The following is a 27076-nucleotide window of genomic DNA, read 5'->3' on the forward strand; positions in this document are numbered from 1 at the left end:
ATCAATGCTATACATACCCTTATGTCTGATAATGGTGTCCACAAGCATAAGAACAAGGAATAAGAAAGTATCAATGCTATACATACCCTTATGTCTGATAATGGTGCCCACAAGCATAGGAACAAAGTATAAGAAAGTATCAATGCTATACATACCCTTATGTCTGATAATGGTGCCCACAAGCATAGGAACAAAGAATAAGAAAGTATCAATGCTATACATACCCTTATGTCTGATAATGTTGCCCACAAGCATAAGAACAAGGAATAAGAAAGTATCAATGCTATACATACCCTTATGTCTGATAAAGGTGCCCACAAGCATAAGAACAAGGAATAAGAAAGTATCAATGCTATACATACCCTTATGTCTGATAAAGGTGCCCACAAGCATAAGAACAAAGTATAAGAAAGTATCAATGCTATACATACCCTTATGTCTGATAATGGTGCCCACAAGCATAAGAACAAGGAATAAGAAAGTATCAATGCTATACATACCCTTATGTCTGATAATGGTGCCCACAAGCATAGGAACAAAGCATAAGAAAGTATCAATGCTATACATACCCTTATGTCTGATAATGGTGCCCACAAGCATAGCAACAAAGAATAAGAAAGTATCAATGCTATACATACCCTTATGTCTGATAAAGGTGCCCACAAGCATAAGAACAAAGTATAAGAAAGTATCAATGCTATACATACCCTTATGTCTGATAAAGGTGTCCACAAGCATAGGAACAAGGAATAAGAAAGTATCAATGCTATACATACCCTTATGTCTGATAATGGTGCCCATAAGCATAAGAACAAAAAATAAGAAAGTATCAATGCTATACATACCCTTATGTCTAATAATGGTGCCCACAAGCATAAGAACAAAGAATAAGAAAGTATCAATGCTATACATACCCTTATGTCTGATAATGGTGCCCACAAGCATAGGAACAAAGAATAAGAAAGTATCAATGCTATACATACCCTTATGTCTGATAATGTTGCCCACAAGCATAAGAACAAGGAATAAGAAAGTATCAATGCTATACATACCCTTATGTCTGATAAAGGTGCCCACAAGCATAAGAACAAGGAATAAGAAAGTATCAATGCTATACATACCCATATGTCTGATAAAGGTGCCCACAAGCATAAGAACAAAGTATAAGAAAGTATCAATGCTATACATACCCTTATGTCTGATAATGGTGCCCACAAGCATAAGAACAAGGAATAAGAAAGTATCAATGCTATACATACCCTTATGTCTGATAATGGTGCCCACAAGCATAGGAACAAAGCATAAGAAAGTATCAATGATATACATACCCTTATGTCTGATAATGGTGCCCACAAGCATAGCAACAAAGAATAAGAAAGTATCAATGCTATACATACCCTTATGTCTGATAAAGGTGCCCACAAGCATAAGAACAAAGTATAAGAAAGTATCAATGCTATACATACCCTTATGTCTGATAATGGTGCCCACAAGCATAAGAACAAAGAATAAGAAAGTATCAATGCTATACATACCCTTATGTCTGATAAAGGTGCCCACAAGCATAGGAACAAGGAATAAGAAAGTATCAATGCTATACATACCCTTATGTCTGATAATGGTGCCCACAAGCATAAGAACAAAGAATAAGAAAGTATCAATGCTATACATACCCTTATGTCTGATAATGGTGCCCACAAGCATAAGAACAAAGAATAAGAAAGTATCAATGCTATACATACCCTTATGTCTGATAATGGTGCCCACAAACATAGCAACAAGGAATAAGAAAGTATCAATGCTATACATACCCTTATGTCTGATAAAGGTGTCCACAAGCATAAGAACAAAGCATAAGAAAGTATCAATGCTATACATACCCTTATGTCTGATAATGGTGCCCACAAGCATAAGAACAAGGAATAAGAAAGTATCAATGCTATACATACCCTTATGTCTGATAATGGTGCCCACAAGCATAAGAACAAGGAATAAGAAAGTATCAATGCTATACATACCCTTATGTCTGATAATGGTGCCCACAAGCATAGGAACAAAGCATAAGAAAGTATCAATGCTATACATACCCTTATGTCAGATAATGGTGCCCACAAGCATAAGAACAAAGAATAAGAAAGTATCAATACTATACATACCCTTATGTCTGATAATGGTGCCCACAAACATAGGAACAAAGTATAAGAAAGTATCAATGCTATACATAGCCTTATGTCTGATAATGGTGTCCACAAGCATAAGAACAAAGAATAAGAAAGTATCAATGCTATACATACCCTTATGTCTGATAATGGTGTCCACAAGCATAAGAACAAAGAATAAGAAAGTATCAATGCTATACATACCCTTATGTCTGATAATGGTGTCCACAAGCATAGGAACAAAGTATAAGAAAGTATCAATGCTATACATACCCTTATGTCTGATAAAGGTGTCCACAAGCATAAGAACAAGGAATAAGAAAGTATCAATGCTATACATACCCTTATGTCTGATAAAGGTGCCCACAAGCATAGGAACAAGGAATAAGAAAGTATCAATGCTATACATAAGTTCACTAGGATTTTTGCTTTATCAGATCTGATTCGACTGAAAAATAACAAACATTTCAATTTAAAAAAAAAACTACAGGATCTAAAGAGCCTGTGTCTCTCACCTTGGCATATGTGAATATTAAACAAAGGAACAGATGGATTCATGACAAAATTGTGTTTTGGTGATGGTGATGTGTTTGTACATCTTACTTTACTAAACAGTCTTTCTGCTTACAATTATCTCTATCTATAATGAACTTGGCCCAGTAGTTTTAGGGGAAAATGTTAATAAAAATTTACAAATTTTATGAAAATTGTTAATAATTGACTAGAAAAGGACAACAACTCCTTAGGGGGTCAATTGACAATTTTGGTCATGTTGACTTATTTGTAAATCTTACTTTGCTGAACATTATTGCTGTTTACAGTTTATCTCTATCTATAATAATATTTAAGATAATAACCAAAAACAGCAAAATTTCCTTAAAATACCTATTCAAGGGCAGCAACCCAACAATGGGTTGTCTGATTCATCTGAAAATTTCAGGGCAGATAGATCATGACCTAATAAACAATTTTATCCCATGTCAGATTTGCTCTAAATGCTTTGGTTTTTGAGTTTTAAGCCAAAAACTGCATTTTACCCCTATGTTCTATTTATAGCTGTGGCGGCCATCTTGATTTGATGGCACTGTCACCGGACACATTTTTTAAATTATATACCCAAAAGATGATTGTGGCCAAGTTTGGATTAATTTGGCCCAGTAGTTTCAGAGGAGAAGATTTCTGTCAATGATAACTAAGATTTACGAAAAATAGTTAAAAATTGACTATAAAGGGCAATAACTCCTAAAGGGGTCAACTGACCATTTCGGTCAAGTTGACTTATTTGTAAATCTTACTTTGCTGAACATTATTGCTGTTTGCAGTTTATCTATATCTATAATAATATTCAAGATAATAACCAAAAACAGCAAAATTTCCTTAAAATTACTGATTCAGGGGCAGCAACCCAACAACGGGTTGTCTGATTCATCTGAAAACTTTTTTTTTTTTTTTTTTTATCTAAAATCTGATTTATTGCACTATTGCTGTTATAATTAATACCATGTCTACAGCATTTGACAGGGCATCCCTGAAGCGTTAGTTTTACTGGACAAACAGGGAGATTGTTCAGTAAATTATTAATAATAATAATAAATGGTTAGATTTACATGTTACAATATTGTGTATACAGATTATACAGATTACTACAGAAATTATTTTCCGGAAAAAAATACATTCGTGAACCGCTTTGACTCTGTATATATGCTAGTTGACCTGGTCATGACCTATTGATCAAGGATTACACGATGGAGGCAAATTAACAGTCGAAGCAGTTTGTTGTATATTAATTATGTAGGTGAACATACTTGGTTACGAATTGAAGTACATTATATAAGTATATTTATTTATGAGTATGTGATATATCAAATGAAGGATGCGTCAGAATAGTAGGGGTTTAATCTTTATCACTGATCATGATCATGACGAAGTCTACAACACGTGGTTTTAAGATTAACTAATATAGAGACACATGTATTGCTGAATAAATTAGCATATAGCATATATGCGAGAATAATAATTATATGTATAAGCTTATTTCTTTCAAAATTTTACCATGTTTACCACCTGAAAGTGTCGAAATATTTAAGTAGTTCAAAAAATCTTTTTTGAACAGGGCATACACATCACAATTTGTAGTTTTATAATTTGAACTGTGAGTGCACTTGTGGATAGAAAATGTTATGAGTGTCACCAACAGATTTATATCATAATAATTGATATCACCGATTTTATATCCTATAATGAGATTTCTGTAGTTTAGGATATGATGACCTATTTTAACTTTATTTAATAGTATTTTGATCTTTTCCCAAAAAGTTTTAAAGTAACGACATTCTAGGAAAAAATGTTTATAATCTTCTGTTACATTACATAAGTCGCATTTACTGTCTTCTTTTATCTTCCATTGAAAAAGCAATTGTTTGCAAGGAAGGATATGATGCAGCAATTTCCATTTAAATATTTTTAATCTGTTATCTTTTAAATAAGTAAATATAAAGTTAAGCATTGATTTAATTGGAATTAACGAATCTAAATTTAGGACACGTTTCCATTTAAAGAAACCTGGAGGCGTGTCTTCATTTCCACTATTAATGTGTGTGTATATCTGTTTTGTTTCCATTACTTGTAAAATTATTATCTTATTTTTTTCTTTTGTATTGATGCAAAGGTTAAGTTTATTTTTTACTTTTGATTTTATTGATTTTTCTGATTTAAGTACCTTGAGCCATTCATTTGGTAAGGCATAATTAAGTTTTGAAATTTCAAACATTAAATTGGATTTTGAGGATATTTTATTAGATATTATTTCTTGAGAGATATTACCATTTTGGTCTATTATATCGTTAACGTATATAATACCTTCTTTTATCCAATTTATAAAAACTAAACACTTTCCTTGAAATTTTATCAGTTTGTTTCCCCATAAGATTTGTTGTCTAATGTTTTTAAAATTCATATTGAGTTTGGTATTATTTAAATTTTGTACTTTGAACCAAGACTTTACAATTTCTAAGTAGAATTTTGGTAAAGTTTTATGTAGGTTTTGTATTGAGTGAATGTTGTCTAGATTCATGTAAAGTAGCATGAAATTAGCACCAAATTTATTAAAGTAAAATGTCGGAATTACTTTCCAGTTAGCAAAATCATCTGCAGTAAGTCTTTTTATCCATGCTATTTGTAGTGCAGTTATATAATTGTCTATATCTGTCATTTTAAGCCCTCCCGTAGTAGTATTTTTGCTAAGGGTGGTTCGTTTGACCTTTTCTCGTTTACCATCCCATATAAAATTGTAGATAATAGTTTTAAACTGTTGAATAAATTCATGTGGTAGGTTTGTGACTAAAGCTAAATATGTAAGGTTATGTATAAGAAGAGATTTTACAACTGTTATTTTACCTATCATTGTAAGATTTCTTTTTTTCCAATTACTTTTTAATTTGTCACATTTCTGTATTATTTTTTCAGTATTCAGCTTATCACATTCAGCTCGATCTGTTCCAAAATAAACTCCTAGACTTTTTATTGGTCCTTTATTCCATGTTATATTTTCAAACTTATCTTTACAATGTTTTAAATTTCCTAACCAAATGCCCTCAGTTTTTGATCTATTTAATTTTAAACCTGATAGCGTTCCAAAGATTTCAATAATATTAAGAGTGTGACGTACTTCATTTTTTGATTTTAGAAAAAGTGTTGTGTCGTCAGCTAATTGAGAAATCTTTAAACTGTGTGTTTTAGTATCTAGCTTAATTTGAAAACCTTTGATGTTGTTGTCTTGTCTTATTCTGCAGGACAAAATTTCTACAGCAATAACAAAAATCAGGGAACTTAACGGGCAGCCTTGTCTAATACCGCGTTTAATGTTATATGGTGATGAGACCCACCCATTGTTTAACATACAACCCGTTATGTCTTTGTACAGAGTTTTAACCCATTTGATAAAAGGATTTGGAAGGCCGAATTTCTTGAGTGCTTCATACATAAATGGCCATTCCAATGAGTCAAAGGCCTTGGAAAAATCTATGAAGAGCAATGCTCCTTCAATATTAAAGTATTTTGCATGGTCTATTATGTCTTGAATTTGACGAATGTTGAAACCTATATATCTATTTTTTATGTAACCATTTTGGTCACTATGGATGATTTTAGTTAATATTGGTTTAAGACGTTGTGCTAAAGAATATGCCATAAGCTTTGTATCAACATTGAGTAAAGTAATTGGTCTATAGTTGTCTAAAAGAAGTGGGTTTCCCTTTTTATATAATAAAGAGACTACTCCTATTTTTTGTAGTGTGCTCATTTCTTCCTTTTGATAGCATGTGTTAAAAACTTTAACAACAATTTCTTTTAAATTTGTCCAGAAGGTTCGATAAAATTCTACACTGATCCCGTCGATGCCCGGTGATATATTTAATTTCATAGATTTAATAGCTTCTGTACATTCTTTTATGGTAAGCTCCCCTTCTAGATTTTGAGTTTCCTCATGAGAAAGAGTTTTATCTACTTTTGTTTCTGTTATATATTTTTTTATTTCATTTTCATTAGGATTTGTACTTTTATATAAATTTTCATAGAAGTTTTTTTCTAACTTTAAAATTTCAGATGAATCTGTTATAATTTCTCCTTTTTCATTCGTAAGTGCAGAAATATTTTTATGAGTTTGTCTGGATTTTTCAAGGCCTATAAAAAATTTTGTGTTTTTTTCTCCTTCTTCTGTCCATTTTACACGTGATCTAACCTGAGCTCCCTTTGCTTCATTTATGTAAAGGTTCTCTAGTTTTTTCTCAGCATTGTTTATTCTATTTTGAACATTATTATCCTGTAAGTTTTCTGCATTTTCGTTCAATTTTTTTTAATGACAGTTCTAATTTAATTATTTCATTTTTATTTTCAGCTTGTTTTTGCCTACAGTATTTAATGGTTATGTCTCTTACTTCAGCTTTAAAAACGTCCCACTTAATTCGAGGATCTACAGCCGTAGTAAGTATTTTTTGTTTATAAGTTTGAATTAAGTTATTAATGAGATTTTGATATTTTGTGTCATTCAATATACTGTTATTAATTTTAAAGAAACCTCGGCCCCTACTGTGTGCTTTGTGTCTTAGCTTTAATGAAATTGCCTGATGATCAGTGTAAGAAATAGCAGCGGGTCTAATATCTGCTGCTGTAATATGTGGTCTTATATCAGAGCTAATAAGAAAATAATCTATTCTGCTTGCTATGTTAAAGTTATTTTTCCTTCTCCAGGTGAACTGTCTTTTGTTTGGGTTAATTTCTCTCCATATATCAACTAACTTGAGTTTTTTTATTAATTGTTTCAAACTATTTACAGGTTTATTAAATTTTTGTGTACTTGTACTTTTTCTGTCGTTTTCAGTCAGACTTTCATTTATATCCCCTCCAAGTATTAAAATGCCTAATCTATTATTTTCAATTAAGTTGTTTATTTTTTTGAAGAAAGAATTTCTATTTCTTTGTATATTTGGTGCATAAACATTAACTAAAGTGAAGATGTTATTATCAAGTTCTACATTAATTAGAATAAACCTGCCCTCCTCATCTTTAATTTCATTTATTATTTTGTGATTTATGTTTTCTTTAATTAAAATTGAAACACCTCTGGATAGGGAATTGCCAAAGCTATGGTATATCTTACATTTAGTTTCACTATTTATTACATTTATGTTTTTATCGGTGAAATGGGACTCTTGAATAAACAAGATGTCACATTTTTGAAAATGAGCAGATAGATCTTGACCTGATAATCAATTTTACCCCCATGTCAGATTTGCTCTAAATGCTTTGGTTTTTGAGTTTTAAGCCAAAAACTGCATTTTACCCCTATGTTCTATTTTTAGCCGTGGCGGCCATCTTGATTTGATGGCCATGTCACCGGACACATTTTTTAAAATAGATACCCCCAACATGATTGTGGACAAGTTTGGATTAATTTGTCCCAGTAGTTTCAGAGGAGAAGATTTTTGTAAAAGATAACTAAGATTTACGAAAAATGTTTAAAAATGGACTAAAAAGGGCAATAACTCCTAAAGAGGTCAACTGACCATGTCGGTCACGTTGACTTATTTGTAAATCTTACTTTGCTGAACATTATTGCTGTTTACAGTTTATCTCTATCTATAATAATATTCAAGATAACCAAAAACAGCAAAATTTCCTTAAAATTATCAATTCAGGGGCAGCAACCCAACAACAGGTTGTTCGATCCATCTGAAAATTTTACCCATGTCAGATTTGCTCTAAATGCTTTGGTTTTTGAGTTATAAGCCAAAAACCCCATTTAACCCCTATGTTCTATTTTTAGCCATGGCGGCCATCTTGGTTGGTTGGCTGGGTCACACCACACATTTTTTAAACTAGATACCCCAAAGATGATTTTGGCCAAGTTTGGATTAATTTAGCCCAGTAGTTTCAGAGGAGAAGATTTTTGTAATAGATAACTAAGATTTACGAAAAATGGTTAAAAATTGACTATAAAGGGCAATAACTCCTAAAGGGGTCAACTGACCATTTCGGTCATGTTGACTTATTTGTAAATCCTTCTTTTTAGAACATTATTGCTGTTTACAGTTAATCTCTATCTGTAATAATATTCAAGATAATAACCGAAAACAGCAAAATTTCCTTAAAATTACCAATTCAGGGGCAGCAACCCAACAACATGTTGTCCGATTCATCTGAAAATTTAAGGACAGAGAGATCTTGACCTGATGAAAATTTTACCCCACTTAAGATTTGCTCTAAATGCTTTGTTTTTTGAGTTATAAGCCAAAAACTGTATTTTACCCCTATGTTCTATTTTTAGCCATGGCAGCCATCTTGGTTAATTGGGGGGGGGGGGGGGGTCATGCCACACATGTTTTAAAATAGATACTCAAATGATGATTGTGGCCAAGTTTAGTTAAATTTGGCCCAGTAGTTTCAGAGGAGAAGATTTTTGTAAAAGTTAACGAGGACGGACTACGACGACGACGCCAGACGCCGGACGCCAGGTGAGCTAAAAAGTCAACATATATTTTTATTGCCAGACATGCAGATTCATGCATGAATGTGCCTATCCCCAAGTCATAGGCCTGTAATTAAGTGGTTGTTGTTTGTTCATGTGTTACATATTTGTTTTTTTGTTCATTTTTTGTAAATAAATAAGGCCGTTAGTTTTCTCGTCTGAACTGTTTTACATTGTCATTTCAGGGCCTTTTATAGCTGACTATGCGGTATGGGCTTTATGGACCATACAGTGAACTATAGTTGTTAATTTTTGTGTCGTTTTGGTCTCTTGTGAGAGTAACATCGTCTCATTGCCAATCATACCACATCTTCTTTTTTTAGATTCACTGTTACATTTATATTACAGACAACATCACTTTAATCATCTAAATGTTTATTTTATCATAGTAATTAAACCATTTTTTTCTTCAGTTTTGATTGTTTGTATTTGCTCATTATAAACAATTGCCTCATGTAGAACATGTAAGATAAGGTTTGCATTAGAGAAGATGTGGTATAACACTCCACCAAAGATCAAAATGATGTTGAAATTAACAATTATAGGTCACAATTTGCAACAATGTATTAAGCTATTATAATTTATTGTATATCTACATATTCAGAAAACTTACTGCCAATTTCTTAAGTATAATGTAAGAGTAATAGCCAAAAACAGGATGGATATACCACAACCAGCTGCTGATATATAACTTAAGGATTTTTCATGTCCAGTCTCCTGAAAAATAAACAAGTTTTGAGTATTTTACCTTATTATCAAAGTATTTCATTTTTTTATCAATATACACATATAAATATATACACTAAAATACAAAGTGAAAAACTTAAATGTTTAAACAATAGGTAACATGCAATAACAAAGTTTGTAAAGCCAACACAGTGTCTTGATAAATCTTAAGAGGAGTTGTTGTTTGCTTGCTTGGTTTTTTATTTAGTATTTTACATGACAGTAAAGATATGTCAAAACTAAATCCTTTTCTTTGAATGATGGTTTTTAATTGCCCACTTAGTACATGCTTACAATTTTTTGTAAAGGTTACAAATTTTCAAACCTTCAAAAGTAGGGTATGTTCATCTAAGACAATCATCAGTGGTATTTATAATATATGTAACTATACAGGCTCCATGGGACCTTAGTTGGTAACCTGGCAAAAAACTTCACTACTTTATATCAGTGGCATCTACTATTCTCTTAAGATTGTGACAAAATTTTATAAAGAAGAAAAGAAAATAGAAATTCTCTCAAGATTGTGACAAAGTTTTATAAAGGACTTAAGTCAATAGAAACAAGAATTTGTCCATAGTACATGGATGCCCCACTGGCACTATAATTTTCAATGTTCAGTGGACCGTGAAAATGGGCTCAAAACTTTAATTTGGAATAAAAATTAGAAAGATCATATCATGGGGAACATGTGTAGAAAGTTTCAAGTGGATTGGACTTCAACTTCATCAAAAACTACCTTGACCAAAAAATTTAACCTGAAGTGGGACGCACAGACGCACAAATGCACGGAGGAACAAACGGAGGCACAGACCAGAACACATAATGCCCCTCTACTATCGTAGGTGGGGCATAACAAATGTCAGTAGTGATGATTTCCTTCACTTGATTTGTCTCTGGTCTTGCTGCCATTCTCAACAGTTTGATTTTTACATATTATAAATTTCAGTAAAGCCTGTTTTCTTGCTATGATAAGTTTATAAATCTGTTGCTAAAATTGGATTATCTGAGTTATCTCCCCTATGAATTATGGCAAATTTATACATCTGTTGCTAAAATTAGATTATCTGAGTTTTCTCCCCTTATGAATCATGGTTAGTTTATAAAGCTGTTGCTTAAATTAGATTATCTGAGTTATCTCCCCTTATGAATCATAGAAAGTTTATACATCTGTTGCTAAAATTAGATTATCTGGGTTATCTCCCCTTATGAATCATGGTAAGTTTATAAATCTGTTGCTAAAATTAGATTATCTCCCCTTATGAATCAAAGTCTTTACTTCTCAACAAAGCAAGTCTCTACTTTCTAACCACAACATTGTATTAATTTTTTAATAAATAAATACATTTCTACAACCTTTTTATTCAAGTGTTATTATTTTTGTTTTTGTTGACTATCAACCATACAAAACAATAAAACATCATTAAATGAGGTCTTCTACACTTGAAAGTTGCATCAACTTTTTAAAGTTAATTTACTTATAAATTTAATATAGATATAACTGCAGATGATTATATAGACAAAAATATGTTTTACCCAAAACTCCTAATTCATTCTAAAAAATCTTATTAAAAAATAAATAATAAATTGCTCTTGTAATACTTAATTTGTTATTCAAAGTTTTCCCTATAAAGTATTATGTCCAGGCGCGTAGCTACGTTTACGTCAAAACGCCCGGGCGTACACTTGAATTTTGTTAAAAAAAATAATATTTTAATCTAAAGAATTCAAAATAAGAATAACTTGTTAGAAGCACATCAGCTTTATAAGTCTTTCTTCGTTGGCTTGTAATTGTGGATAAAATTGACGAAATTTACTTTCTGTCAAATGGAATCATATCATTTATTTGTTCATTTTCTGTCAAGTCTGAATTTAAGCTACTATGAGTTTTATACTCCCTTCCCTTTTGTTTTAAGCAATCCTTTATCTCCTTCGATTCGTTTTGACGAGCCTGTGACATACATTTGTATTTATGACGACAAAGCGCGACATAGCGATACTATATAGCTGTTTATAAATTATCAATGCATCAATCTTCATAAATTGTCATGAAACTTGGGCCAAAACTAGTACTCCAGATCAAGAAAAAATATCTAAAAAAAATGTTGGATTTTTTTAAAATCCTGTAATGGACTGATAAATGGATTCACTTTTTGCAGGGGGAATCCTTGACAAAAAAACAGCGTTCCACAGAACCCTTTAAGATATCTAATATTGCACCTGAACATCTCTGAAGATTAATGTTCATTTACGAAATTTGGAAATAGAAAGGTGATTTTGTTGGTTAATTGCTTTACCCTCACAGCTCTTTTAAAACATATTTAACAGCTACTGGTTTTGACATTATCTCTGAATCCAATGACTATTATATTTCAAATTAACAAAATGAATAATTTAACAACAAATAAACCATTTAGATTCTAAAATATGTTGCTACTGATGAGTTTTTAATGACAGGAATGGTATTCATTCTCGATAACTCATTAGCTTCCGGGGGCCTCCCTCCCTAGATCTAATCCACTACCAGAAATTGTTTGACATGGATCAGTTTGGGGTCCCAGACCCCTCGCCAAGGTTCGGGCATACACGTAAAAATGACCTAGCTACGCCACTGATGTCAAGATCAGAATTAATCAAAGAAAAAGCAAACAGACAGTGAAGAAAATATTTTCAGTGCAAAATTAACTGAAAACTAGAGAATGACCAAGGTTTATTTTCAGATTATGCTGATATTGTATAACGCTATTTCCAGGATATCTTGGGATGTTAATTATTTTATTTCACTTGACTGGGCAGATTTTAACCAGTTTGCTTTTTAAAGACCTGTCCATCTATAGATAGGTGTTTTGGGATAAAATCATCAATGAAGTGTCCAGTTATTCTTCCCATATCATACACTCCAGTTCTTTTATATATGCGTTTGATGACACTGATAGGTGATTAGAATTCAATAATAATTGTAATGGCAATCATCCTTATTACACACATCTTCAAATAGACTGTCCTTATACCAATTTAAACATAAGCTCAGCCCAATCAGTTGAAATAACATTGGTAATAGCATATGGCAATTTTCAAATCAGAAGAGTTAATAAATGTGTCATAACTTTAGAAAATAAACAATGCCATAGAAAATTACCAACCTTAGTTCCCATTGGACTCATCAGTAATGCAAAGTTTGTGGTGTGATCATATTCACAAGTTCCTATATCATCCGAAACTTCTACCAGTCTAGATCCAACAGTGGACCAAGCTCTGAAACAGGAAAGAAAAACAATGTTAGTCTAGATCCAACAGTGGACCAAGCTCTGAAACAGGAAAGAAAAACAATTGTTAGTCTAGATCCAACAGTGGACCAAGCTCTGAAACAGGAAAGAAAAACAATTGTTAGTCTAGATCCAACAGTGGACCAAGCTCTGAAACAGGAAAGAAAAACAATTGTTAGTCTAGATCCAACAGTAGACCAAGCTCTGAAACGGGAAAGAAAAACAATTGTTAGTCTAGATCCAACAGTGGACCAAGCTCTGAAAAAGGAAAGAAAAACAATTGTTAGTCTAGATCCAACAGTGGACCAAGCTCTGAAACAGGAAAGAAAAACAATTGTTAGTCTAGATCCAACAGTGGACCAAGCTCTGAAAAAGGAAAGAAAAACAATTGTTAGTCTAGATCCAACAGTGGACCAAGCTCTGAAACAGGAAAGAAAAACAATTAATCTTTACACCTAAATGAACTGCCTTTGTGCATATGAAAATATAAAACAAAGTAGAAGGAGCATTTAAAGGTTCATTTTTGATCCAAGAAAATTAAGTCTTTGTGGACTATTTCAAACTTGTACATAATGATTGGAAATGCACACTATTTGGTAATACAAAGGAATTACATATGACAAATGTATGTTTGTTGATATTATGATGTAATATTTTACTTATTTTGCCCAATATTCTTTACAGTTCACCAATTATTCTCTACTCTTACCCCTTACGGACCGTCATAGTATTAACCAGGCCTGGGGTAATGGTAATGTGTAATTGTAATATTACATTTTTTGGATGTAATGCAAAGTAATTTGTAATGCACATTTTCTGCATTACAATTACATGTAATGTAATGATTACTTTAGATAAAAATTGATGTAATGCCTCCATTACAGTACATTACTTTTCATTACAAATTGGTAAAATAGATAAAATTGAAGAATATTGTATAATAAAAATAAAATATTAACAAAAACAAAAGAAAGTATGGAATAAAATTTTTGTCACAGTTAATTACTGTATTAAATAAATTACATCAATCTTTAAAACACACATTAAGGTAAGAAATATAAAATGGTAAAAAATATCAAGTCTTTGATGTTGGTTTCTGGTATTTGTTTAATATGATATGGGAATATTTTGGTGTTTGGTGGTCTATGAAAAATCTTATAAAAAAAATTATCAAACAAAACTATATAGATCAATGAAAAAAAAATGAAGCTGAAAATTTCATAATTCTATACACACCTTACATGTATTTCAATGAAATATTGAATATATCAAACAACATTTTTAAACCAAACTGTGGTTTGGGTCCTGTCTGTGTTGTTATTTCACCTAATTTAATATCACAATGTTTTTATTGCAATCAAATCTTCTTAACTTATGTTTGTCCTCACAGAACCCTTAGGCATTTCACAAGATAATCCTTTAATGACACATTTATTATATCCCTTTGAAATCCTTAATGATGTCTTAATGATTAAGTGATCAATGTTAGAAACAAAATTATATGATAATTTATTTATTTTTTACCACCACCTAAGAAACTTGAAAGTGACTTTTTCAGTTTCATGCCTCCTACTACTCAATCAAAGGGTATAGACACAGGTACGGTGCAGTACATGATGTTGACATCTACTTGTCTGAGCCATGTGAAGAAATTTCAATCAATGCACTGAAATAATGGAAGTCAAATTCAGTGTGTCTTTCTTCTTTGGCTAATACAGCTATCAAGTATTTAGCCATTTCCCACACATAAGCTCCTGTAGAAAGGCTTTTAAGTATTGCCAGAAAGGTGTACAGAACTGATCGCTGTTCTCTTAATGGCATCACATTTAAACCACTTATGATGATAAAGTGCACATATTAATTAACCAGTATTTGAAGTCTATGTAGCTAACACTGTATACATATGTACATATACCTTTGTTTTTGAAATGCTTTTTGTTTTTATATTGAAAAAGTAATGTGTAATGTAATGCATTACACAGGCAAAGTAATTGTAATGTAATGCATTACATGTGACAAAAAATGTAATTGTAATTGTAATGGAAGAATCACAAAGTAATTGTAATGTAATGCATTACATTGCAATGTAATGGCCCCAGTCCTGGTATTAACCCTGTGGTGTTCAGTAGCAGTTTTTAGTTTAGACTTTGTAAATCATGATCATTTCTTTAGTAGAAGTAGTAGGTTAGAATGTACTAGAATTTGTAATCTCCAGGTGGGGGAGTTTCTCATAGAATTTGTAATCTCCAGGTGGGGGAGTTTCTCGCTGCATTGAAGACCCATTGGTGGCCTTTGGCTGTTGTCTGTTTTTTGGTCAGGTTGTTGTCTCTTTGACACATTCCCCATTTCCATTTTCAATTTTATTTTTAAGTGGCTTCTGCACTACAATTCAAACAGTCAAACAATATACTAGTTACTTACTTCTCTTTAAAATCCCAGAATGCACATTTAGGTTGAGTTAATCCAGCCTGAAAACAGAAAACATAGCTCTTTTCTACATTGGCTAGAGGTATAGGGGGAGGGTTGAGATCTCACAAACATGTTTAACCCAGCTGCATTTTTGCGCCTGTCCCAAGTCAGGAGCCTCTGGCCTTTGTTAGTCTTGTATTATTTTAATTTTAGTTTAATGTGTACAATTTGGAAATTAGTATAGCGTTCATTATCACTGAACTAGTATATATTTGTTTAGGGGCCAGCTGATGGACGCCTCTGGGTGCGGGAATTTCTAGCTACATTGAAGACCTATTGGTGACCTTCTGCTGTTGTTTTTTTCTATGGTCGGGTTGTTGTCTCTTTGACACATTCCCCATTCCATTCTCAATTTTATCTTATACTAGCCTCTACATATCATTTACAAACCTGATAAAACTATCTATTGTTGAAAGGTTCATGTTAGCATTATGTTTGCATAATTATTGGTTTCTGACCATCATGTTAACTTCGGGATAACATATGATACGAAGGCTGTACAAAAGGCAAAAAATGCAATGGAATACTGGAGAATGACAGACTTTCATTGCTGTTTTTTATCTGGATAGTTGTCACTGCTATAGTTTTAATTTCCGTCTAAACAGTTGTCACTACTTTTATTGCTGTTTTTCATCTTAACAGTGGTCAACACAATAATGTGTGCATTTCCTTTTGACAGTAGTAACCACTATAATTTGTATTTACATCTGGATAGTCCTATCATCACTATTAGTGTTTTTAATCTTGACTGTTATGTTAGCACTATTTTACTGTTTTTCATCTTGACAGTTGTCAGGTTTTCAACAAGGAAATAAATACATTATAGTACAAATAATTGACTGACAGTATTCAAGCCAATGTGTTTGAGATTTCTTATTAACAAATTGCTACTCTTCTTATAACTAAGGAATGACTAATATTTTTTCTGTCTATGAAGAAATAACATAAAAAAAATTACAGTCATTTTTTATAATTTAATTCTTAATTCTATTTTAAACCGGGGTAAATCATAAAAAAATGTTGATGACGTCATGGTGACATGACAAAATTATGTAGATGAGCTGATAAACAAAACACCGTTAGCCAATTAGAAGACGTGTTACATCCGAAATTAAATTACACATTGATACTTACAGACAAATACTCAAATGTTATAACCAGGGGTGGATCTATATGAGGAAGAGGAGGATAAGTACCAAAATTCACCACATCAGAATTTACTTGGATGTTGTCTTTTACGTCCTTTGACTCACTGAAATAAATTAAATTATATAAATTATTTTTTTCAATATAGCTATTGTTAAATTTGATCATTGAAATATCTGATCATGGCCATTATGGTTCCAATCTGTTTTCTCTGATCCTTTTGGTGACTTTTTATATAACGTTTGACTATATTAAAATGCAATATTTTTTCAATTTTCAGTTCAGGTTTGTAACACACCTCAACTTTATGCAAAATTGGACAAAAATCTGTCACATGACCCATTTACTGAAACTTGACTTTTAAGATACAGAACTACTAGATGTATGAATTCCTTTAGCAAGTCTGGTAAATCAAAACATTTAAAATAATTGTAAAATGATACTCATCTTTTGATCCATAACTTGCAAATAAAAATTCATGAAGTTGCATTTTCAACCCTTGAAAAGTCATTGCTTTTCAAGATGGCACTCTCATGCCTATACAGTTTATCAATTTGACTTCCTTAAAGAAAGTTTTTATGTTATAAATTTGATATCATAAGGGGATATTATAATTAATCAAAAGGCACTAAAAAAGAAACTATACCATAGAGTGATTTCCAAAACTTTATTTGTATATTTTTTTATTTTTTTTTTAAAATCATACCTATTTATCAAGACAGAAGTAGGGAAAAGATCTGATATATTTCTGTAGTAAGCAGTGTTATACCCAACAAGCTGATTTTCTGAAAAAAAGAGGAAAATTTTTAATACTGTAAATTCAGAAATTATTGGGATGTTTTTATTATTGCGAAAAATGCAACAAGTTTATAATTGCAATAATTCAAACCGCGCATTTTGAAATTCTTTATATGAATTAAACAGGATTTTTCTCAATATCACAAAAAATAAAATCACATTTGAGTCTGAAATGAGAAAATCGCAATAATAAATGCACGTAATAATTTCTGAATTTACAGTAAAATACAAGTAGAACTGTGAGCTACTGTTCACTATAGATACCTGTGCTTTAAGTATATTTTAAACAGGAGGTGAAAAGTAATGGATATAAAACTGCATCACCCATAATAACATTTTCACATTAAACCTGATGAAAAATTTCTGATAACAATGATTTACAGTTCCTGAGAAAAAAAGATGGAAATTTCATGGGACACAGGTACAGACATATGAATGGGGAGACGGGAGTAAAAGAGTAACCCCATTCTTTGAAGAGGGCATATAATAATTCTCAAAGAAAAGTGTTATTTGCAGAACAGTCTGCCATCAGACCGATCTAATGGTGGTAGGTGTCTATTGGAGATCTTGTTGATGACAACAAATTAATTCAATGTAATACACACAATGTAATAATTTCCAATTAGAATCTGTTTTCCAAATTCGCCCCTTTGTTGGAACATCTTCTTTGGTGGGACAGTATTCATTTTACTTTACAGGAGAGACAAAACTAGTTCAGAATCTAAAGGACTATGGGTAATCTCATTGTTCGTACACCAAAATAAAAAAAAACATTAGTCATTGGTTGCATTTTCATTGTTAAGATCAGTTGAAACCAACTACAATGTTTTAGTGTATGCTTTTGAAAATATTACCCAGAATGCATTTCATTCTGAAACAGTGAATTTTCTATGTGATATATGACAAAGATGATTAATGATTCCTTCATAGAACATTGTTAAACTATTGTGAACATTCAAGTATCATAAACAAATGAGCACTAGAGCTAATTTCTTAATGCATGTACAGCAAGACTTTGGTTAGCTTGCCTGTTTCGTTTGTATATTGTACAATTGTAATTGGGATAGAGTCAAATCAAATTTAAATATAATATTTACAGGTTTAAATATGACTATATATATATGGTTTGATGATGTCAACCTTAATTACAAAGCTTGAGTAAACTTTTATACAAATAAAACAAGCAAGCTTACCAAAGTTTTACTCTACAAGCATTAGCTCTAAATTAGGTAGAGTTAGGAATTTAGCAATATTCTAAAAAGAAGTTTAACATACTTTTTAATGACGACTGTTGTAATTTGATTGTAGTTTTAGATTTCGTTATCCATGATGGCTGTGATTGGGATCTATCAGGAAAACTAATATCTTCATTTTGTACCTTCCCAATCTCCACAACTACAATATATAATTGAAATACAAATTGTGAAAAAAAAATAAGTCTATTTGGTTACTTGTTTGGAGAGTTGTCTCATTGGCACTCATACCACATCTTTCTATATCTATTTGTACCATTAATCAACTATCTCCTTATGATTATTTTGAGTATCAATAAAGTGCAATTTGTATTGCATCAAATCCTGCAAAAGTATTCATAATTTACAAAGTCAATTATATTTCACCTTCGTTAGAACCCTTCAGGTAGTTGTATTAAGATTCGAAAATTCTCTGCAAAAATATATAGAATGTGTAATGAAAGTCAAAATAAAGAAATACATATAAGTGTTATGACTATCTAAGTCACATCCTAAGACAAATTAATAACATCTCAAAAGAATATCTTGTACTTCCACCAAAAAGATATAAACAAGGATCCATAAGGCACCTATCAATTTTTAATCCAAAAATTTCACTATTTCTTGATGTAATTTCTTTTGAAACTTTGAGTGACCTTCAGATGTAAATCATTTTTAAATCCCTAAAGTGTTTAGACAGATTGATAAGGGGAAAACAATAAAACTATTTATTTTCTTGAGCATTTGGTGGCAGGACATATAAAAACAACACATTTGGTGGCAGGAAAGCAAAAACCAACACATTTGGTGGCAGAATATTCTTAAATAACACATTTGGTGGCAAGACATAAAGACAACACATTTGGTGGCAGAACAATACAAAAACAACACATTTGGTGGCAGAACATACAAAAACAACACAATTGGTGGCAGAACATACAAAAACAACACAATTGGTGGCAAGATATAAAGACAACACATTTGGTGGCAGAACATACAAAAACAACACAATTGGTGGCAGAACATACAAAAACAACACAATTGGTGGCAAGATATAAAGACAACACATTTGGTGGCAGAACATACAAAAACAGCACATTTGGTGGCAGAACATACAAAAACAACACAATTGGTGGCAAGATATAAAGACAACACATTTGGTGGCACAACATACAAAAACAGCACATTTGGTGGCAAGACATAAAAACAACACATTTGGTGGCAGGAAAGCAAAAAACAACACATTTGGTGGCAGAACATTCTTAAACAACACATTTGGTGGCAAGAAATAAAAACAACACATTTGGTGGCAGAACATACAAAAACAGCACATTTGGTGGCAGGACATACAAAAACAACACATTTGGTGGCAGAACATACAAAAACAACACATTTGGTGGCAAGACATAAAAACAACACATTTGGTGGCAGAACATACAAAAACAACACATTTGGTGGCAGAACATACAAAAACAACACATTTGGTGGCAAGACATAAAGACAACACATTTGGTGGCAAGACATAAAGACAACACATTTGGTGGCAGGAAAGCTAAAAAACAACACATTTGGTGGCAGGACATATAAAAACAACACATTTGGTGGCAGGAAAGCAAAAACCAACACATTTGGTGGCAGAATATTCTTAAATAACACATTTGGTGGCAAGACATAAAGACAACACACTTGGTGGCAGAGCAATACAAAAACAACACATCTGGTGGCAGAACATACAAAAACAACACAATTGGTGGCAGAACATACAAAAACAACACAATTGGTGGCAAGATATAAAGACAACACATTTGGTGGCAGAACATACAAAAACAACACATTTGGTGGCAGAACATACAAAAACAACACAATTGGTGGCAAGATATAAAGACAACACATTTGGTGGCAGAACATACAAAAACAGCACATTTGGTGGCAAGACATAAAAACAACACATTTGGTGGCAGGAAAGCAAAAAACAACACATTTGGTGGCAGAACATTCTTAAACAACACATTTGGTGACAAGACATAAAAACAACACATTTGGTGGCAGAACATACAAAAACAACACATTTGGTGGCAAAACATACAAAAACAACACATTTGGTGGCAAGATATAAAGACAACACATTTGGTGGCAGAACATTCTTAAACAACACATTTGGTGGCAAGACATAAAAACAACACATTTGGTGGCAGAACATACAAAAACAACACATTTGGTGGCAGAACATACAAAAACAACACATTTGGTGGCAAGACATAAAGACAACACATTTGGTGGCAGGAAAGCTAAAAAAACAACACATTTGGTGGCAGAACATACAAAAACAACACAATTGGTGGCAAGATATAAAGACAACACATTTGGTGGCAGAATATTACAAGAATATCTCACCTATATTATCATTTTGTATTCTTTTTTTAAACGGTTTGGTTTCACTTTGTGAATATGCATCATTATAATTTTGAACAGCTTTTAGGACTGTGGTCACATTAATGTTCTGAAAATATAGGCATATGGATAATTATTGTAACAACACTTGTAAATAGCTGTTACTTTTTATTTTCACATAAAAATCTTTTCAAATTATTATACTGATAATTATTATTTAAAGAAAAAACTTCATAAGAGTTAACACAGTAAAATGTATCACCTGCTTATCTAATTATGATTAAAATTTCAATTGAAAATCTTTAAATTCTATTGATGGACACAAAATCACTGTTTACCAATTACCAATGAACCATTAAAGAGCTAAGGTGATGTGAACACTGTCTGAGGACTATTATTGACCAATGAACCAATGAATTATTGAATGAGGTTAAGGTTAGATAAACCCTGCATTAAAAATATAAATAAGCTATTACATATCATATCTGGGGAATGTAATGGAGACCAATGAAACATGAAAAGGAGTTCAAGGTCAGATTAATGTTGTCAGACAGACATGGACATCTATCAATCATTCTATATACATAAAGTAGTTGACACATTATATAATTACTTATAAAAAGACCTGATCACCAACTTAATATTGACCAATGAACAATAAAAAGACAGATTAACCCTGTCAGATGGACAAAAACTTACTGTTGACCAATGAGCAATAAAAAGACAGATAAAGCCTGTCAGATGGACAAAAACTTACTGTTGACCAATGAGCAATAAAAAGACAGATAAAGCCTGTCAGATGGACAAAAACTTACTGTTGACCAATGAAACATTGATTGAGTTAAGGTCATGTGAACCCTGTCTGATGGACATGTCTACCTTGCATCAAAAGTAGACGAACTATCAATTTTATATACAGCAAAATGCATTGAGTGTGTAGGTAAATGTAATATCTTTGACTAGCTTTTTTGCTAGCTGAATCATGAAGTCATTATGAGGTTAGGTATACTATCCTCCTTTCAGAGTAGTCTGGTCCTACAGACGGATCGTTCGGTTATCTGTTGCACTAGTCTACCCTTAAAGGAGGGTAGTATACCTAACATAATAATGATTTCACGGTTCAGCTAGCAAACAAGCTAGTCAAAGATATACCTACACACTCAATGCATTTTGTTGTAAGTAAGAAGAACTGTGAGCTATTGTTCCCTAATAATACCCTGCTTTAAGTGTTTGGTAAACAGAAAGTTAAAGGAAAATGAAAATGCAATATATGGTATAGAATAGAGAGGTGGGTGTTTAGTTCTAGATGGCGGTAAATTGTTAATATTTTTACCTGTTTGGTTTTCAATTGTCTCCAATCTTCCTTGTTTTCGTCACCTAGGATATTGTTAGCAGATACAAGAAATTCCTAGAAATTTGAAAAAAATCAATTCAGTAAAATCTAAAAAGGAATCTTTGAATAAATATATAAAATCACACTGAAAACTTGATAATGTGTGAAATGCACCATCCTTTGGATCAATACAATCAAAAACAAACCATTTAAACATACTGAAATGGGTTTAAAGAAGTTGCTTTTTTAATGACTTTAAATATTCATGAATGTTGCTCTGAAATTTTTGTCTGTAAAGTGTTTTTTTTAACATTTTAAGTCTAATTAACTTTCCTATAATATTTAATAAACTGTTATCACTGAGACATGTCTTGCCTTTTTGTAATTTTAATCATGCAAATGTTGAAATTAAAATAGTAATGCTTATAAACATGTTACATAAGTTATGCAAATATTCAAAGTCAATAAACAATCTCCATGTAAATGAGATGTGCCAATGCTAATACAACTGCATACCAAATATCATAATCTTATTGTAAATTGTGCCCTTTAAACAAACCTGAACACAAGCATTACCTTGTAAACTATGTAAAAGTTTAAAAGTCAATGAACCTTGAAGAGGGGGTTGGCCAATATAAAATCAAAGGAAATGATTCCTGCAAATGTTTATAATTTTGAATACTTAAGATAGTTGATTTAACAACAGCAGTTCATTTTAAACTGATCTAATCACAAACTAATGCATGTAATACATGTAAACCAAGTGAAAGTGTGAGCTACTACTCCCTGATGATACCCCCGATATTTCGGTAAACAGGAAGTTGTTGAGTGATGAATATGAAAACGCCTCACACAGTATAGCTGACTTATATAAACCATGAAACTAAATTTCAAAAATCTTTGTGCTGTAGTTTCTGAGAAAAGTGTGATGTAAATTTTAAACTTAGCTATTATGTGAAAATTATACAAGTGTTCGGTAAAAAGAAGGTTGTTGAGTTATGAATCCGAAAACACATCAAACGGTATCACTGACTTATATAAACCCTGAAACCAAATTTCAGAAATCCTTATGATGTAGTTCCAGAGAAAAATGCCAAGGAAAATATTCATAAGACGGAGAGACGGATAGATAGACTGACAGACGTATGGACAGACTGACAGACATATGGACAGACAGACAGAGGTAAAACAGTATATACCCACTTTTTTAAAGGGGTATAAAGGGGTATAATAAGCAAAAGTTTCAAAGTTATATATACTATATGACTGAGGGGGAGGGGCCAAACATTCTCAATGGCAATGATATGTGCTATTCTTTATACAACTGAATACCAATTAACATTGGGCTACCACTAATGTTCCTCTTGAACTGACCTAATCACAAGAACTAATATGTTAACTTAAAGCAACATTTTCAAAGTCAAAAGACCATGAATAAGTGGGCAGAGCCAAATAATCTCCATGGAAATGAAATATGCTAATGCTTATATATACAACAACATACCAAATATCATTGACTACCACTATTGGTTCCCCATAAACTGACGTAATCGCAAACTAATACATGTAAAATAAGCAAAAGTTTAAAAGTCAATAGACCATGACTGAGGGGGCAGGGTCAAATAATATTCATGGAAATGAGATGGGCCAATGCTGATGCAACTGCATACCAAATATGATTGACCAACCGCTTGTGGTTCTCCATAAACTAGACCTTATCACAAACTAATACATTGTTGACGCCATAGCTGCCGTCGCTGATGCAGGAAACAGCATACCTATGTCTCGCTTTTTGACTCTGTCAAGGTGAGACAAAAAAAACTGTCTCACTAGCCTGTCAACAATGAGGTTGTGAGTTCAAATCCTGCATATGGCAGAAAAGGAGGGGAGGAGAAGATGCTGACTATATTTGTTCTACAGTATGATCAGCTATACACCCTTAATAATGTAACAAACCTCCAACTGGTCAGAAGACACTGTTTCTACCCGTTCTTTAGCATGATCGGCCACACTTAATAAGGTACTAGACGCTGCAGTAAGATCACCAGATGTCAATTGAACGTCTTTTTGTTTGGTTAGGTTTGTTAACTTTTTTAAAATATCATCAACAACTTCTTTTTCTACACCATCCTTCAAATGTTCAGCCTGATTATAAATAGAAATATTATTTCAAGCAAATAACTGACAATTAATGAAATTAAAATAAATAATTGACGTCATATTAAATGATAATGGCATTGATGATAATAACTGATTTTAAAGACCCTCAAACCAGAAGAAGTTGCTGACCTTATTTCAATAAATTACAAAATCAGTAGTTATATGCCAGCAGGTTTACACTATAGTTGGAAGTTTTATATAATTGGCCTCTGTACTGCATCTGCCAGACATGGAAGGGAAGCCCTTGGTCCTTCAAAAAAACCTATACATCCCATTTCTATTTTCAAAGTTCTAGTTTGGGCTCAAACTGCACCTTAAACCTAAGAAACATGACAATTAATAGCCTTAAATTAAGAAAACATGCATCAATTTCGAAATGCATATTATTCAGTTGACCTTTAAAGTATGGAGAGCCATTTGAGCCAAAAAAACTGTAGACATAATTTAACAACCCTGCACAGTAAGAGTTTATGTCTGGAGTGATCGTATAGACCTAGTTTGGCTGGATAAAAAATGTTAGTCAACAACAGTGAAGTCATTTAAATGTATATTCTAACCTCTTCCACAATGGACACAAATTCTTTTCTAACACAAGAACTGTAATCAGGTATTCTCCATACACCCTTCTTATTGCATACTCTTGACACTTCTCCTGTAAAATGTTCAATAAATCAAATCAATGACAAACTAGATTTATCAAGAGCTAGCTGTTGTCTGCTCTATTGTTGTCTCCCTGACACATTCCCCATTTCCATTCTCAATTTTATTATCAAGTGCACTGTTTCTATCAGGATAATTTCAATATTCACATAGTTAAATTTATAGGCTGTTTGACGAGCAATAGAGCCAAACTATATTAATCTTCTCAAAATGAAATGTGCTTCAGATAATCTTGCTAAAAATAGGTAACCCTATATGTCGGTTGACATTTTCATATCAGAAAGCCAAGTCTTAGGCTTTGAGTTGTGATGACAAACTGTTGCAGTAGTATATTGAGGCAAATAAGTTCAAAGGGATGTAACTCCTAGAAATTTTTTTTATCATAATTTCCTGTCAATTAGCACATCTACATAGTATGTTAATATTATTAACAAAGTTTCATGAAATTCTGTTGTGTGGTTTCAGAGGTGTTGCCATTACTTACAAACTGTTGCAGTAGTATATTGGGGCAAATAAGTTCAAAGGGGCACAACTCCTAGAAAAAAAATGAATCAAAATTTCCTGCTCATATGCACATCTACATAGTATGTCCTTATTATCTAAAAAGGTTTCATGAAAATTTTTTGTGTGGTTATAGAGGAGTTGATATGACAAGAATGGGACTGACAGACGGATGGGTCAAAAACATTATAACCTATGCAACGATATAATAAGATAAGCCAATGCTAATACAACTGCATACCAAATATCATTGAATTACAACAAGTGGTTCACCATAAACTAGACCTAATCACAAACTAATACAATAATAGATGTCTCTGCCGCCACTGACACCTAAAACAACATACCTATGTCTCGCTTTTTGACTATATCAAGGAGGGACAATAAAAATGAGGTATAGATGAGATGAACTCTGTTAGCAAACATGTACAGCTTACAAACATGATATACACAGATTATAGTTGACGTATTACTTGTGGTATATGAGAAACAATCTAATCTGGAAAACTTATGCTGATCAATAACTAATTCAAATAAAGTCAAGGTCAAATGAACACAGACTTTGACATCTTACAATCATGCTATAAACAGAATATAGTTGACCATTATACTGTACAAACAAGTGAAACTGCGAGCTACTGCTCACTGAAGATACCCCCGCCGCAAGTGGATAATATTAATAGTGTAAAAATATGCAAGTGTTTGGTAAACAGGAAGTTGTCGAGTGATGAATCTGAAAACGCATCACACGGTATAGCTGACTTATAAAAATCCTGAAACCAAATTTCAGAAATCCTTGTATTGTAGTTCCTGAGAAAAATGTGACGAAAATTTTTAACTTGGTTATCATGTGTAAAATCATACAAGTGTTCGGTAAACAGGAAGTAGTCCAGTGATGAATCTGAAAACGCATCACACGGTATAGCTGACTTATATAAATCCTGAAACCAAATTTCAGAAATCCTTGTATTGTAGTTCCTGAGAAAAATGTGACGAAAATTTTCAACTTGGCTATCTTGTGTAAAATCATACAAGTGTTCGGTAAACAGAAAGTTGTCGAGTGATGAATCTGAAAACGCATCACACGGTATAGCTGACTTATATAAATCCTGAAACCAAATTTCAGAAATCCTTGTATTGTAGTTCCTGAGAAAAATGTGAAGAAAATTTTCAACTTGGCTATCATGTGTAAAATCATACAAGTGTTCGGTAAA

General features: G+C 32.2%; 2 protein-coding genes across 2 annotated transcripts in view; both read right to left on the bottom strand.

Annotated features, from left to right (window-relative positions):
- The window catches only part of LOC139491009 (uncharacterized), a 335932-nt gene that overhangs the window by 77110 nt on the left and 231746 nt on the right, over positions 1-27076 (bottom strand). The gene's annotated exons all lie outside the window — the stretch shown is intronic.
- Positions 1952-27076, bottom strand: part of LOC139492724 (uncharacterized) — a 59836-nt gene continuing 34711 nt past the window's right edge. The window contains exons 23-34 of the mRNA XM_071280876.1: positions 25259-25353; positions 24498-24686; positions 22542-22616; positions 21212-21317; positions 18861-18980; positions 17494-17572; positions 16776-16893; positions 15594-15640; positions 13050-13161; positions 9797-9900; positions 2502-2607; positions 1952-1957 (exon numbers count right to left, since the gene is read on the bottom strand). Of these exons, the coding sequence (XP_071136977.1) occupies positions 1952-1957; positions 2502-2607; positions 9797-9900; positions 13050-13161; positions 15594-15640; positions 16776-16893; positions 17494-17572; positions 18861-18980; positions 21212-21317; positions 22542-22616; positions 24498-24686; positions 25259-25353 (1157 nt within the window). The remainder of the gene's footprint in view (positions 1958-2501; positions 2608-9796; positions 9901-13049; positions 13162-15593; positions 15641-16775; positions 16894-17493; positions 17573-18860; positions 18981-21211; positions 21318-22541; positions 22617-24497; positions 24687-25258; positions 25354-27076) is intronic.

This window comes from Mytilus edulis, chromosome 10 (assembly GCF_963676685.1).
Source record: "Mytilus edulis chromosome 10, xbMytEdul2.2, whole genome shotgun sequence".
Lineage (NCBI taxonomy): Eukaryota > Metazoa > Mollusca > Bivalvia > Mytilida > Mytilidae > Mytilus > Mytilus edulis.